This window comes from Seriola lalandi, unplaced genomic scaffold (genome assembly GCF_002814215.2).
Source record: "Seriola lalandi dorsalis isolate HSWRI2012SDOR001 ecotype SW California unplaced genomic scaffold, Sedor1 jcf7180002054883, whole genome shotgun sequence".
In the NCBI taxonomy this organism is placed as follows: domain Eukaryota; kingdom Metazoa; phylum Chordata; class Actinopteri; order Carangiformes; family Carangidae; genus Seriola; species Seriola lalandi.
The window spans coordinates 1467752-1482348 of record NW_019525658.1 but is presented as its reverse complement, the minus strand read 5'-3'; the positions used below and the strand labels follow the sequence as shown (position 1 = coordinate 1482348).

Genomic DNA, 14597 nt, shown 5'->3' with positions numbered 1-14597 from the left:
GTGTGAAAAAGAATGATTTGTGACTGGTGCTCTCACACCTTGTTTAACAGAGCTGTTAAAAGTCAGAGCAGGTCGAAGTGCTTCGTGTGGTACACAGAGAACATATGGAATCATTCAGCTGCTCATACGTCACAGCTGGTGTGTCACAGCTCAGGCATGTTGACTATTGGTGGTGTTTCCTCTTTCAGGTTCTTCACAGTACCTGCCCTCACAACTCACACAGCCCTCCAATCAATGCCCTGCACTGCTGAGAAATTAAGGAGCAAATGAAAATCTTAAAATCCACTTGTTTTAATTTGTTCAACTGCACAACTTTGTGTGTTTTCCTGGTTTTCATATTAAGGTTTTAGGACTGAAAATGTATGGACGTTTTATTGGCCTTTACTATTTGGAACCATGCGGCACCTCTGAGGCTGAAAAATGAAGCCAACACCGATGTGTCAAAAACTGCAGTTCCTCTGACCACCTGAGCCCAGCCCATAGACTCCCATGTTAAAATGTCCAACCAGCCTGGTACAAAAACAGTTTTGTCTCTAGAGCTAATTTCCTCCTTCATGACACCTGTTTATATAACTCACCTGTTTACATTTTATTAAGGATTAATGTTATATATAATTGAGGGCGTGGCCTCTGTGAGTGACAGGTGGGTGTCTAGTGTTCCCTTTTCTACTGTGGACTCGTAACACATCTGTCTGGCCACCCCTCACTGCTGTATTTTTGGTGCTCTTGACAGAACATCAGCAGTGGCTGTGTTTTGAGCTGCATCATGGGAAATGGAGTATGAGAAACGAGTCAATCTGAGGTAATTCATCCAGGTTCTTCGACTCCAGCAGCGGCACAACAGGCTCACGGTCCATGTCAACATGGAAAGTAATCCCAACAAGGAAATCAGAGAATTTTCTCACTGCACTGCAACAAGTTCAGTAGGCCTGTAATTACTGCACAAATGGCCTGTATGATAATAATCACCTATTATCAGGCAACTGTTGCATTTAATCAATTAAAAAAAAACAAACAAAAACAAAAGGTAATTTGTTCTTTCGTGCGGCCCGGTACTGGTCCATGGCCCAGTGGTTGGGGACCACTGTTCTAAAACATGGCTTCTAGCCACCAGTGGCAGCACTGAACTCACTGCTGAGAAGCACCACGGCTGGTGAGTGAGGAATATATCTCCATCTTTGATTCCACTTAACTGACTCACCTGACTAAATGTTTTTTACACCTCATAAATCACAATAACGCTGTCCACCACTTGATCACTTTTTAAACCTTGTTACCCATAACCACTTTTTAAGAAAGCTGGAGTGACTTTAATGTCCAGGTTCTATGAGATGGTTATTCAGGAGTCGTAGATCAAGGGTTATTTATTTTATACAAGTGTCCTGATTGTTGGATGTCCAACACGTCCTTAATCAGTCTGAACTGTAGGAAGTCCCACTAGTTGCGTCTGTGTATACCTCAAATACAAACAGTTTGCAAAGCTGTACAGATCTACACTGTAATTACTCATTTATTAAAGCACACCACTCACAGTCCCAAAAACACATTTGTCAGTTTCCATTTCCACCTTAAAATAACTACAGACTGTGTGTCTGATAGTGTTTGTGCAGGTCTGGTGAAAGAAACGCAGCAGCTGTCAGTTAATGAACACTTTGTGAGCGTAAACAGCAGAGGTGAAGTTAGAACAAAGCTCCTGTTGTAAGTCACAGGTTTCTCGTGGCTCCTACCTCTTGCACAATGCTAATCTGACCTGAGAGCCATGGCAACCAGGTACATAAGTCATGGCATGATGCCATGGTGTATTTATTCTTTCTGCTTTCAGTCCTGTGCCAGTTTCACATTCACCTATTACTGTAGCAGCTATATGTACAGCTGAGTATCCGCAGTAATGTGCTCAGTCGTGGACTCCCTAAACTATTATTATTGCTATGTCAGAGATTACATCAAAATCATACTTTATTTCTTAGACTTTGTGCTTTTAGCTAGCCAGCGTTACCCTGTCACAGACAACAGCAGCTTAGTGGACAGCACAGTCGTAAAGGAACACATGAGATGCTAGCTGTATGTTTACTTCTTTAGTCAGAGTTGATTAGACTTATGAAGCAGCTTCACCTTTGAGCAGGTTATCAAGTACAACCAAGGTCATGTCCCAGCTGCTGCCACACAATCACTTACAATACTCACATGAAGTCCAGAAGACTGCTGTACGGGACTGTTGTTGTTGGGATGAGGAGCGCTGTGTTTAAACCTAGCATTAATGAACTGCTCCTTTTACTTTTGCAATGTTACATTGGGGGCAATTTGAACTTCAGTATATACCACATGCATGTGCAAGAATTGCTGTATTATTGCTAAAAGTAGACATTGGTCATCTGGGGTTTTGAACTGCTGACCTTTGTATCCCCAGCGAGGGCGACTTACTGACTGTGTCACTATGGAAACAACTTGCTTGAAAAAGTTGGCTATGTTGGCACTGCTGTCCACTCCTTTCAGCACCTGCCCATGTGTTGAATTTAATGATGTGCTTAGTTTTAACCAACACACATGCCTTTGCACTTTCTGTGTACCTGGAGGATTAGAATGTATATCATCTATCTGACAGATAAGATAAAGTTAAATCTTCACTGAGAACTTTTGATTTATCACAACAGAGTAAAAATGTTTGGTCAACCCACCCAGCTTAACCATTCTGATACAAGATACTGAGTGCAAAGAAAAGTGCATATATTACTTTACTTTCAGGAATGTGGCTTCACATTGGAAAGGGACTGGAACAGCACAAACATTGAGTTGCTCCTCAATTCAAAAATATGACAACTGGAATAACCGCCTCACGGTTGTCGGCCTCAGCCTGCTCAGACTACTTTTAGGTTACATCTCTGTGTCTCCAGAATCATATAAAGTATGAATCATTTGTTTGAAATTTGGTCATAATTGCTGTTGAAGTCCTGAGTAATGGCTACAAAGTGTTTTCTGAGATCACCTTGACCTTTGACCACCAAAAAATGAATAAATTCCCTCAAGGGGTTACAGAGATATCATGTTCACAATGCCAAAACTGTGTTTTGTGAGGTCACCATGCCCTTGACCTTTGACCCCCAAAATCTAATTTTCTAATTTTTCTAATTTTTCTAGTTCATCCTTGAGTACAAGTGAATGTTTGACTTTGACGACTTTTATTTTCATGTGCCATGATGGCAAAAGAACCCACAGCTGTTATCAACACCAATCCACAGTTTCTGTGCAGAATACAGAATCTGAAGGTCCTGTTCTGGGATGAAGGTATTCTTGCTCTCAACACAATTCAATGTTTTCCCCAAAACGTCTCTGTGGCAGTACAGCAAGCAAACACCCGGCACGTGTGAGCCACAGCTATTCAGTCTCAGACTGTTCTAGAAGCCACTTGTGAGGAGGCTTTGAGTCACTCCCTTCAGCTTGTAGCCCTGGGCAGCCACACACCAAATCAAAGTCCACATTTATCCCCTGAACCTGCCCCAGGGCATCAGGGTACGGCTTCTTAGTGACATGCATACCTTGTATCTTAATTTGTTTTAACAAAGTATAGCGTTGTGTACCTTCTTATTAAAAAAGTGCCACATATAACATCAATAAATCCTCAACTCATTTAGAGCATTAGTATAACTAGACAAGCTGAAGCTAAACTGCACCGTTGTGTGCTGAGAAAAGTCTGAAGCTGAGTTTCATTGTTTCAAACGCCAGAAATGAACATTAAATAAAGCTGAATTTGCCTGCCTGTCTGACTGTGTGGAGTCAGTCAGAATGACAAACTGAACAAAAAAAGCCAAATGTCAGTGGAACACCACAGACATCACGGAAGTTGTCAAATTAACTGATCATAATCAGCTGTGTATGTCTCTCACCACCCAGAGGTTGCCATGGTGATCCTAAGTGCTCAATTTCTAGTGAGTGAGATATGGATTCAGCTGAGAGACACCTCTCGAACTCTACTATTAAATCCTATCAGCTAAAGCCAAAGCAGAGACTACTGTTGAAATGTGTGTAAATCCATGTCTTGTGGTGTGGAAGCAGTGTGTGGCTGGACAGTTAAATGTTTGATCAACAGCACAGACATCAGAGAAGTTGGTACTCCCATCACTCTAAGGCTCCTGGTCCAAATTCTGTAAGTCTCTGTGCTTGGATAAACACATTGTCTGAAAGAAGACACATTTGCCTACGATCTGGGAAAAAAATGATGAGTGAAGAATGAAATTTGTGATGTCATGAACTCTGGCCTCTGAACATTTCGTGCAATACACAATCATTATAAACTCAGAAATTGTCATTGCTTTGTCAGCGATCCACCAATCATCAAAAACAACAACGGTCTAACTGCCACTCATCCTAAAAGCCGTTGATATCTTTTGTCCATCAGTGCATTTATAACCGTGTGTGTGGAAGAAGAACTTGTGTGGATCAGTGGCAGGGCTCACCGTCGTTGGCGTGTCGAACACAGTCCTGAAGGACAGCAAGCCACTTCTGTTGCTCCTTCTCTGTCGTCACACAGAAGTAGTAGTGACGGGCGTACGGGTGCCAGAGGATCAGAGGAAACTGGCTGGCACACTTTAGGAAGGGTGAACTTCCCACCTTGGCTTTCACACCTGGAAAAACACGCAGGATGTTAGAATTCCTATAATAAATTTTCATTTCATGACGATGTTGATGTACAGTATCTTCAGCAGGTCCAGCATTACAGAAACATAGAAGATGACATGGAAGACAAGATAAATAATCTTCAACAGGTTGGTGTTTGGAGGAATACAGCACGTGATAACACTAATACTCTGATAATATATGGTGGAACAACAATCGTAACATAATACAATATAATATCAACCACCATAATCATTTTATTTCCTGTTTTCACCTATGTCAGTCAGTCAGTCAGTCAGTCAGCAGCATTACCCAAAAAGTACTGTACTGATTGGCACCAAACCTGGTGGAGGGAGGGGGGCAAGGGCCATTAAGTTTAGGTGTGGATTTGGTTAAAGTGGCAGATCCAGAAATTGTTGTATCACTTTCCTTTACACTGTGAGATGAAGAATATTTTTACATTCTTGTCAGTTTCTCAGGAAGCAATGTTTGGATCTTAATGTAAAAAAAAACAAAAAAACAAACTGGAATCACCTCCTGGTGGTCGTCTGCCTCCTCCACTCAGACTAGTTTCAGGTTACATCCCTGTTCATCCACACTCATAGAGAATATGAACCATTTGTGTGAAATTTTGTCATAATTGCTGTGTGAAGTCTTGAGTAATGACTAAAAAGTGTTTTCTGAGGTCATCATGACATTTGACCTTTGATGAACTCTAATCAGTTCATCCATGATTCCAAGTGAACATTTGTGCAAAATTCAAAGGGATTCCCTTCAGGAGTTCTAGAGATGTCACATTCACAAGGACAACATCATGTTTTGTGAGGTCACTGTGACTTTGACCTTTGGCCTTAAAAATCTAATAAGTTTCCAAGTGAACGTTTTTACCAAATTTAAAAGAAATTCTTTCAAGGCGTTACGTACATGTTGCGTTCACAAGCCCAAAATCGCGATACTTTATTTATTTATTTACTTATTTTGTGAGGTCAGCGCGACCTTTGACCATCAACATCTTATCAGTTCATCCTTGATTTGTGCCAATTTTTAAAAATTATTATATGGTGTTTAATTATTATTATACGGCGTTAAATTATTTATGTTGGTCTGTGGGTTTGTACAATTTGTTTGCCGATCCAGAGAATAACAATTGTGTTAGAAACCACTGGCTATGATATAAAGTGACATAAAAATATCCTGTGTAAATTTACCAGCATGAATGTACCAGCCTCAGCCTCATCAACTCCCCTCCCCTCCCCACCTCCCCTTCTATCCTCATCCACCTCCTGCTCCTCCTCCAACTCCTTACCAGGCAGGCTACTGCTAATCAGATCCAGGTACTGCTCCATACATGTCAGCACTCTGTAGCCGGCACAGTTGATGGTTCCTTTGGGATGGAGGCGTCTGTCATGGGACTGGTAGATAAGACAGGGAGCAGAGTTAATCAATCTGGCATCAACTAAGAACAGACTGTCTGGACCGTTTCTCCCCTTACCGCTTTGTTGTCATAATAGTTGATGTTATAGGAGTCTGGGACGAAGAGGAAGTGGTTCCTCCATTTCTTGTTCTCCTCCAGGTATTGGAAGAGTGAGCCAGAGAAGATGGACTTGTTTTCCAGAGGAATCTGTGGAATGCACATTTCAGCTCAAACCTTATAATCCACAGAGGCAAACAGACACATATGCAGCTCAGATCATTTAAGAATTCCTTTTTTGCTAGAGAAGCGGGGAAACAGCCAGTGTTTTATAAAAATGCACATCTCTAATGAATCCGTTAGTCAATTAGCATTATTTTCCTCAAGGGAGCCGACTGCATTCCTTGGCAGACTCTTGAACCGGACTCCAGACGTAACTTCAGTGTGTGAGTCAGTGTGTGTCAACAGACTGTAAAGAGCAGATAAAGCTATTTACAATCACGACACACTATTATGTGTTTTTTTAGGGTTTTGTCAATGGTCAAAGAAAAAAAATGTCTTCATATGAGCTTTTCCAGCATCTCTATAGCACCAGAAAGTATTCACTGTACCGCCCTGCTGCACTTAGGCTAAGTTTTACTAGAATTCTTAATATTTGATATTAATGACAATCATCATAATTATTATTATTATTATTATATCACTTCAATAAGACTTCAAGAAGATAAGATATTTTTCAGGTGAGAGAGTAATTGCATGTATTGTATGATGTATATGTTTGTTTATGTATAATTTTCTGTGGTGTTCTCAGAGATGTGAGGACCCGCTTGATGGATGACATTAGTGCTCATCTCAGGATTTAGTTACCCATGTTCTGACACAACCCCCCCCCCCCCCGGTCAATGTGCCCCATCGTCCCAGGAGAAAAAAATCTCATCTCTGTAAACACTTTGGTAATTTACTGCTGGCTCTGTTGTCTGCAGTATTTTGATATATGATGAAATTTGTATTTAAATTTCTATTCCTTCCCTGATCCCTGATCAATTTGATGCGTAGGCCTGCACATGTTTTTGCCTACAGAGTCACACCTGACAGTGCAAACACAAGCCTATAGACTACAGCTGCATCAGGCCCATTCAAACTGGCTCCCTCAGGTTTCACTGCTAAGCTAGCAGCTAACGTTACCCCCCTGTTATTAAGTGACATCAAACTTGGAGAGAACAAGGTCACCTGATTACTGTCATGGTGTTTTTCACTCTTTTTGTGATAGTTGCACTTTATCCTCTCATCACAGTTGTAAACACTGACACCCGCTTTAACATGAGGGGGAGGTGTTGTCCTTGCATAATTTGCGGAGCGCTACACAACATGCGTAGTGAGCGTATAGGCCCACCCTCTAAAAGGCTCAGGGTCACATGACTCCAGTGGTTCAGACAATTTGGAAGTCATTCCTCCCTGTGGCCATCAAACTCTGCACCCTGTCCCTCCGAGCGTCTGACTCTCAGAGCCAATAGACTGGCCCTTGGATTTCTCTCACCAGCAGCAGACGTCACATTATAATTTACTAATTTATACTTATTAAATTATATGAACTGTGCAATTCTTACACTTTCAGACAAGAGCACTTTTAAACTCATATCCTTACATATTTTTATTTATATATTATAGCATAAGTACATATTTTTATATTTTACGTCATATGTTATCTTTATCTTTGTATCTTTACCTTTGTATCCACTTGCTGTTCTCTATTCCTTGCTAAGGGAGCAACTGTAACCTAACCTAATTTCCCCCCCAGGGGATCTATAAAGTAGTCTGGTTCTGACTCCTGAATTTGATCTCAAGCTCACAGTGCATCTTCCACGGCTGCAAAATCTGTTCACAGACATAAGAACACCTGCCAATATAAAGTAATCCCTGCTGTAGTAGGAGTCTCCAGGAACACATTTTGTCATCATGACTCACAAGGTGAACTCAACACCAGTGTAGAGTAAAGTGGAAACTGTCTTACAGAGGGGGGGTTGGGGTGGGGAGGTGGAAGGGGGGATGCTTTACCTTGCGGTGTAGTAGCTGAGGTTGAGGGCCACCTCCTCCTTCTATGTCAAGGCGAACATTGTTGAAGAGAGCCACTGCGTACTGCTGCTCATACAGATGCCCAAACTCCCCGATAACCTCCCCAGTCCGAGCTGCAACACACACACACACACACACACACACGCACACACACACACACACACACACAGAGTTAGGAAAGTAGGGTCACTAAGTTCAAGAAATGTTCTACATTGTGGTGTTAGGCATTTTTCATATTTAGACATTGAACACGGATGTGTGTGTGTGCAATGACTGTAATGCTCATTGTGTATCACATTGTGTTTCAAACAATGAGCATAGTGAGCGCTACAGCTCCAGGGTGGGGTGGCATGGTTATACAACAACAGTCATTCTAATCAGTGTCTTATCAAGATGATTTAGGAAACATCAACAAATACAGTCGCTCAAAAAATGAGAACATTTCCACAGGCCAAGACAAGGTCCGATAAACACATGGTTCAAACGCACGCACACGCACGCGCACGCACACGCACACACACACACCCTCTCCATTGCAAAAAGTTCAAATGAGGACCATGTAACTTGTGTTAAATTGCAGCCACTCTCATAATCAACATAATCAAGCATAAATAGGAAATCCCTTGTAGAAAAACCACATGAATTCCCCATGTTTTTCCCATGTGTTTCCCACCTTTAATCACATGTACTCAACTTTTCACATGTGGAAAACATGTTACCACAGGTTACAACATGTGGAACATGTGTGGAAAACATGTTACCACAGGTTACAACATGTGGAACACGTGTGGGAAACATGTTATAACATGTCAAAAACACTGCACATTACAATAAATGTCTAATAAATTTCCAAATTAAACTATAACATTTTAGAGTGACGTTTTATTGCGACCAGCCCAGGGCACACCTGCACAACAATCATGCTCTGTAATCAACATCTGGATATGCCACACCTGTCAGGTGGATGAATTATCTATGCAAAGGAGTAATGCTGACTCACATGGATTTGAAGAGATTTGAGAACAAAATGTAAGAGAAAGAAGCCCACGTGAGCTTAGAAAGTATTTTATCTTTATTTTTATTTCATTATTTATCATCACAACTCATGAAAAATGTTTTGTTCAGTATAATTCAAATAGCAGACAATACAATATGGTGGACATTGAGAGCCATATATGGGTGGGACTCGGCACCTTCCAAAGAGACACAAGAATTTACAGTCAATAGCAAACAGTTCAATAACACAATGAAACATTTCCACTACATGCTTGAACCACTAAAAAGCTGTGTAACAGTAGCACAAGTAGAGAAAAGTAAGCAAACAGATTCAGTGCTGAATTGATTACATAGAAATATTGATGTAGTGTGTTTGTGAGTGTGTTTGTTAACTTCTAAAATTAGCCCCCATACACGACATGGTCATAGCAGACAAATAACCTCCGAGTGTACTGAACTGAGTTTACTGATGCCGTCCATCAGCTACACCGCTTATCCTGAAAAGATTTTTAAAAAGACATATTTTAACACACACAAACACACACACACACACACACACACACACACACACACACACACACACACTCTCTCTCTCTCTAGAACAATAGATCACCAGAACTATAAAATAACATATGGGATCATGTAGTAAACAAAAAAGTGTAAGAAAAACAACAACATATGTTTCATATTTCACATTCTTCAGTGGCCACAGCTTTGCACAATACTGCCATTATCTTAACGAACTTAATGAGGTTGTCTCCTGGAATGTTTTTCAATTAATGGGTGTGCCTTGTCAAAAGTTAATTAATGGAATTTGTTGCCTTCTTGATGTGTTTGACACCATCAGTTGTGTTGTTGTAATGTCGGTGTACAGTAAATAGCTCTATTGGAGAACTGCACTAATACATATTACGTCAAGAACTGATCAATGAAGTAAAGAGAAATAACAACCCATCATTCCTTCATCTGCTTCAAATACAGAGCTGAAAACCACCAAGGTGTAAGAAGTAGATACTAGATAAAAGTCAATGTTGAGCTTCTGTCAGACAAACACACTGACGCATGATCATAGAGGATATGATGTCACTGACAGGCGACCAATGAAACGTTACCATGATTAAAATCACAGATTTCTCTGGTTTGAGAATTGATGGACTCAACTCAATAACATATAGAACAAAGGTCTAGTTGTTTTTATAGATTATAACTTTAAGACATGAGGCTCAGTCAGAATGACTGAATAAATCCAAATTAATCTGCAACAAGCATCAAACGCTGTGATGAAACTGGCTCTCATGAGGACCAACCCAGGAAAGGACCAAGACTGACCTCCGCTGCAGAGGAGAAGGTCATTAGTTACCAGCCTCCGGAAAACGCCAATTAACAGCAGCTCAGATTTGAGCCGACATGAATGTTTCAGAGGTCAAGCAGCAGACACATTTCAACATCAGCTGTCTGGACGATACTGTGTGAATCAGGAATTCATGGTCAAACTGCTGTAAAGAAACCACAACTGAGGGAGGCCAAGAAGAAGAAGAAGAGAATTTCTTGGGCTAAAAAACACAAGGACTGGACATTAGACTTTGGTTCCAACTACTGTGTCTTTGTGAGACGCAGAAAAGGGGAGCGGATGGTATCTGGATGAGTGGTTCCCATCGTGAAGCCTGGAGGAGATTTGATGGCGAGTGTGTGTGTGTGTGTGTGTGTGTGTGTGTGTGGACAATGACCCAACACACACCTCCAGGCTCTGTAAGGCCTGTTTAACCAAGAAGAGGAGTGAAGGGGTGCTGCATCACATGACCTGACCTCCACAGTCACCTGACTTAAGCCTAGCTGAGACAGTTTGGGATGAGTTGGATACAGAGTGAAAGAAAAGCTGCAAGAAGTGCTCAACATATATGAACTCCTTCCGACTGCCACTTTGAAGAGTCTAAAATCTTGCTTTGTTTACACTACATCCTTCCATGTGTGTTATTTCATTGTTCAGATGTTTTCCGTTTGTTCTATAATGTGGAAAATAATTTTAAAAAAATAAGGAAAACCCTTTGAATTAGAAGGTGTGTACTAAACTGTATATGTGTGAAACGAAGATGAATCAGGTGAAAGTGTAAACGTTCCTGTAGTAAATCGTTCCACGATCAGCTCCTCCTCCATCCAACCGGGCTTGAATAAACATCCTGGTGACCAAAGAGAGAGAGCCGTTCTTCCTCCACATTCCCTCAACATGAGTCACCACAGTCGGCCTTCTCCTCACCTCTCTCCCACATACAGTCCATCACACTTCATGAAACACAGTTGCTTCTGTAAGCACAGGGGTCGACAAAAAACACTAAGAGCTAACAAGCAGCGAGGATATCCCGTGTGTCTCTCAGGCCACGCCGTCTAATGTAATCCCTGAAGATCAGTGTGATAATCGCAGTGTGTTCGCTCCTGAACAGGCACATGCTTAAAGAGTCAAGTGAATTGTCCTCTGGCCATTTGGACAGGAAGCATCAAGAGGAATGTGAACTTTAGCTAAGGGAAAAAAAAAGATGGCGGAAGGGGAGAGATGGAGAGGAAAATGCCACGTCTTCTTTTTCATCTTTTTCTTTTTTTTTCCACATTTGCCATTTTTCATTACAAGGCTGTGCAAATCTATTCAGCCATCAAGCTTTCAGTTCTCAATAAAGACACTCACTTTATTAGGAACACCTTTACACCTGCCTATTCGAGCAATTATCCAAACAGCCAATCATGTAGCAGCAGTGCATGAAACCCTGCAGATACAGCTGAGGAGCTTCAGTTCATGTTCTCATCCCTTCATGTCCACAGGTCAGCATATTCTAATGGCTCCTTCCAGCAGGATCATGCTCCACGTCACAAACATGTCAGTGAGTTCAGTGACCCTCAGTGGCCTCCCCAGTACCAAGACCTGCATCCAGTAGAAGACCTTTGTGATGTGCTAGAACAAGGATGAATGTGCAGCTGACAAATCTGCAGAAATGATGCGTCAACATGGACCTTTGTTATGAAGCAATGACACATTTTGCTCCAGTCAGTACCAAGCCAACACCAATTCCTACTCCAGAGAATGTCATCTATGACTTGTCAACCATAGACTTCATCCCAACAGTGACCTCTCTGAACTGTAGCTCTCAAACATTAGTGCACATCAGACTGACTTCCTCCTTTTGGGTGGGAGGGGCAGGATGACTACATCATAGGTCAGTCAGGGCTGACTAATCTAATATCCACAGCAGACGGTAAACAATGCAATCGTCTGCATTTTTTTCTCACTCATCTTAGTCACACAGCATATGACCATGACTACACATGAGAAAGCTTGAAGGCGTGAAAACTGCACCTTTCAAATCAGAGAATGGACCCTGCTGGCCTCTGCCCTTTACAGTTTCCTTCAAGTCACTGCTATAATAACTTAAATATGGACCTTTAGCATCTTTATTATAATGTAAGAGCTGTTTGAAAAGCTCAGTACAAAGATATTTGTATCAGTATTGATATTCGTGACTCGTAGCAGCGTTTAAAGATCTTCTGTTTCATCCATCTGACTGACAGCAGCTGCTTCAGAGTGGTTTGGACGAGTCACTCGGCGTAATCACATGACAACCAGACCGCATCAAACAGCCGAGGGGAATCAAAGGCCTCATTCATCTAAAAACACTAAAGACGGCAGGGGATACACTCAGAGATAGTGCTGCCCTTATTTAACCGTCCTGACTGTATTAATGCATGTCAGCAAACTTTTCAGGATTTCCACTGACTGTCCACTTCCTGAATTAGAAAATCCCTAATTTGGCACATTTCATTGCCAGAACAGAGAAGCACCAACAAAGTAGCCGCTCACACCAACGTGAGGGTGTGTGATGACTGTTTGAGGTATTTGTTCCTGAGCAGCGTTGATGGGGCCTTTTCAGGAAGCCTGGGACATGAGTGTGTGAACGTTTGTATGTGAGATTCTCTTCATACTGTGGGGGGGGGGGGGGTGTCTTTACCCACCATTAGTTAAGGACAAGGACTGATTCTGCCATGCTTGTCTTCAGCCCTATTCATATGGAGACTAAGCTGATGTATTGAAGTACTTCTACTCACAAACAACACTTTTTTGTTTCTGTGGAACAATAAAGAGAACAAGTCCAGAAAGAGTCTCGAACCTAAAGATGGATGCCTTCCTAGATCATGAACTATGGACGGGAGCAATGGTCAGTTTTATCATCTTGTCCTCTTTAAAACAAAGTGTTCACAAGATCAATGATTCCACTTACAGTCAGTGCTTCCCCTTAATTAAGTAGAGTGCGGCGGTCCGTCACAGTCTAGGTAATTAATTTGTGCCGCCAGTTACACAATGAACCAAAAGATCAGGGGTAAAAAGAAAAACTGGGGAATTAGAAGGAGAAGTAAAAGTAACCTCTGTAAAAATGTACTCAAATAAAAGTACAAGGGAAGTCAGTGAGTAAAAGTTGAAATTTAGGGTTAATATGCCAATCAGATCAGCCGAATGCTGACTTGAAGTGAGTGGACAGTGTGATTGCTGGTTTGTACTGAGATGATGATTTTGTGTTTGCTGCCTGAGTGATTGACAGGCTTTGTTTTAAGGCGGTACCTTCTAGTGGTACACTGCTTCCACTGTCCCAGCCCTGCTCGGAGCCCAACTACATTTAATACATCAGTGTTCTGTAATCACCACTTGTGGCTGAAGAGGCAACCATTTCCACTGGTGAGAAAAAGTTACAGGGTCTTGCTTTAAGTGAAGGTACAGAAGTTAAAGCACTCTCTCCTGTGACTGAAACATTATCATATATTATAAACTCATTGTTATAGCTGCTCGAGATGGAGATACTTTAGTTTCAACAACTTTATATTACAGTTAGTCACATTTCCCACCCTAGGGTCAGGCCTAGAGATGAAAGGGTTAACGGTTTCACGGTAAGAATGCCAGGCGGTTACTATTACCGTTTAAATTTTACTTATCACTATAACCGCTGTCGATTACCGCGATTTCTCAGCTCCACACCCGTCCCACCTCTTTGACCATTTTTGGATCAGCTGGGAGTTAGGGGCGGAGTCAGACACTGCCAAGATGGCAAAGGCGGAGCAGCTCACTCTTAGCTTCAACACCGCTCTTTAGAAACCTGTGGGTGATGTCACAGAGGCTACGTCCATCTTTATTTACAGTCTATGGGTATTAGCATGAAATGGATATACTCAGTAAAGTACAAATACAAGTAGAAGTAGAAGTATCAAAGTACAAATATTGATGTTTTACTTAAGTAAGAACTTCAGATTTAGAGGTTGTAAGAACATATCAGGGATCTGTATGAGCTGCTGCTCTGAGTCCAGCAGACTCTTTGTTGTGCTTCCACACTAATTGTCCAGGGGCCCTCAGCAGTGCTGAGGCCAGCTCTCAGCTCTAATGATACTACTATGCTGTCTTCCACTGCCGTGGTTATCTAATCTAACCAACACCACCTCATGTTTACATGGCAGCTTGTTTTATCAGACATCAGTT

At 41.6% G+C, this 14597-nt stretch overlaps 1 protein-coding gene across 1 annotated transcript in view; it reads right to left on the bottom strand.

The window, feature by feature from the left end:
- The window catches only part of niban2b (niban apoptosis regulator 2b), a 35106-nt gene that overhangs the window by 12707 nt on the left and 7802 nt on the right, over positions 1-14597 (bottom strand). Inside the window, exons 2-5 of the mRNA XM_087171637.1 lie at positions 8078-8208; positions 6104-6232; positions 5918-6023; positions 4452-4619 (exon numbers count right to left, since the gene is read on the bottom strand). Coding sequence (XP_087027763.1) covers positions 4452-4619; positions 5918-6023; positions 6104-6232; positions 8078-8208 — 534 coding nt within the window. The remainder of the gene's footprint in view (positions 1-4451; positions 4620-5917; positions 6024-6103; positions 6233-8077; positions 8209-14597) is intronic.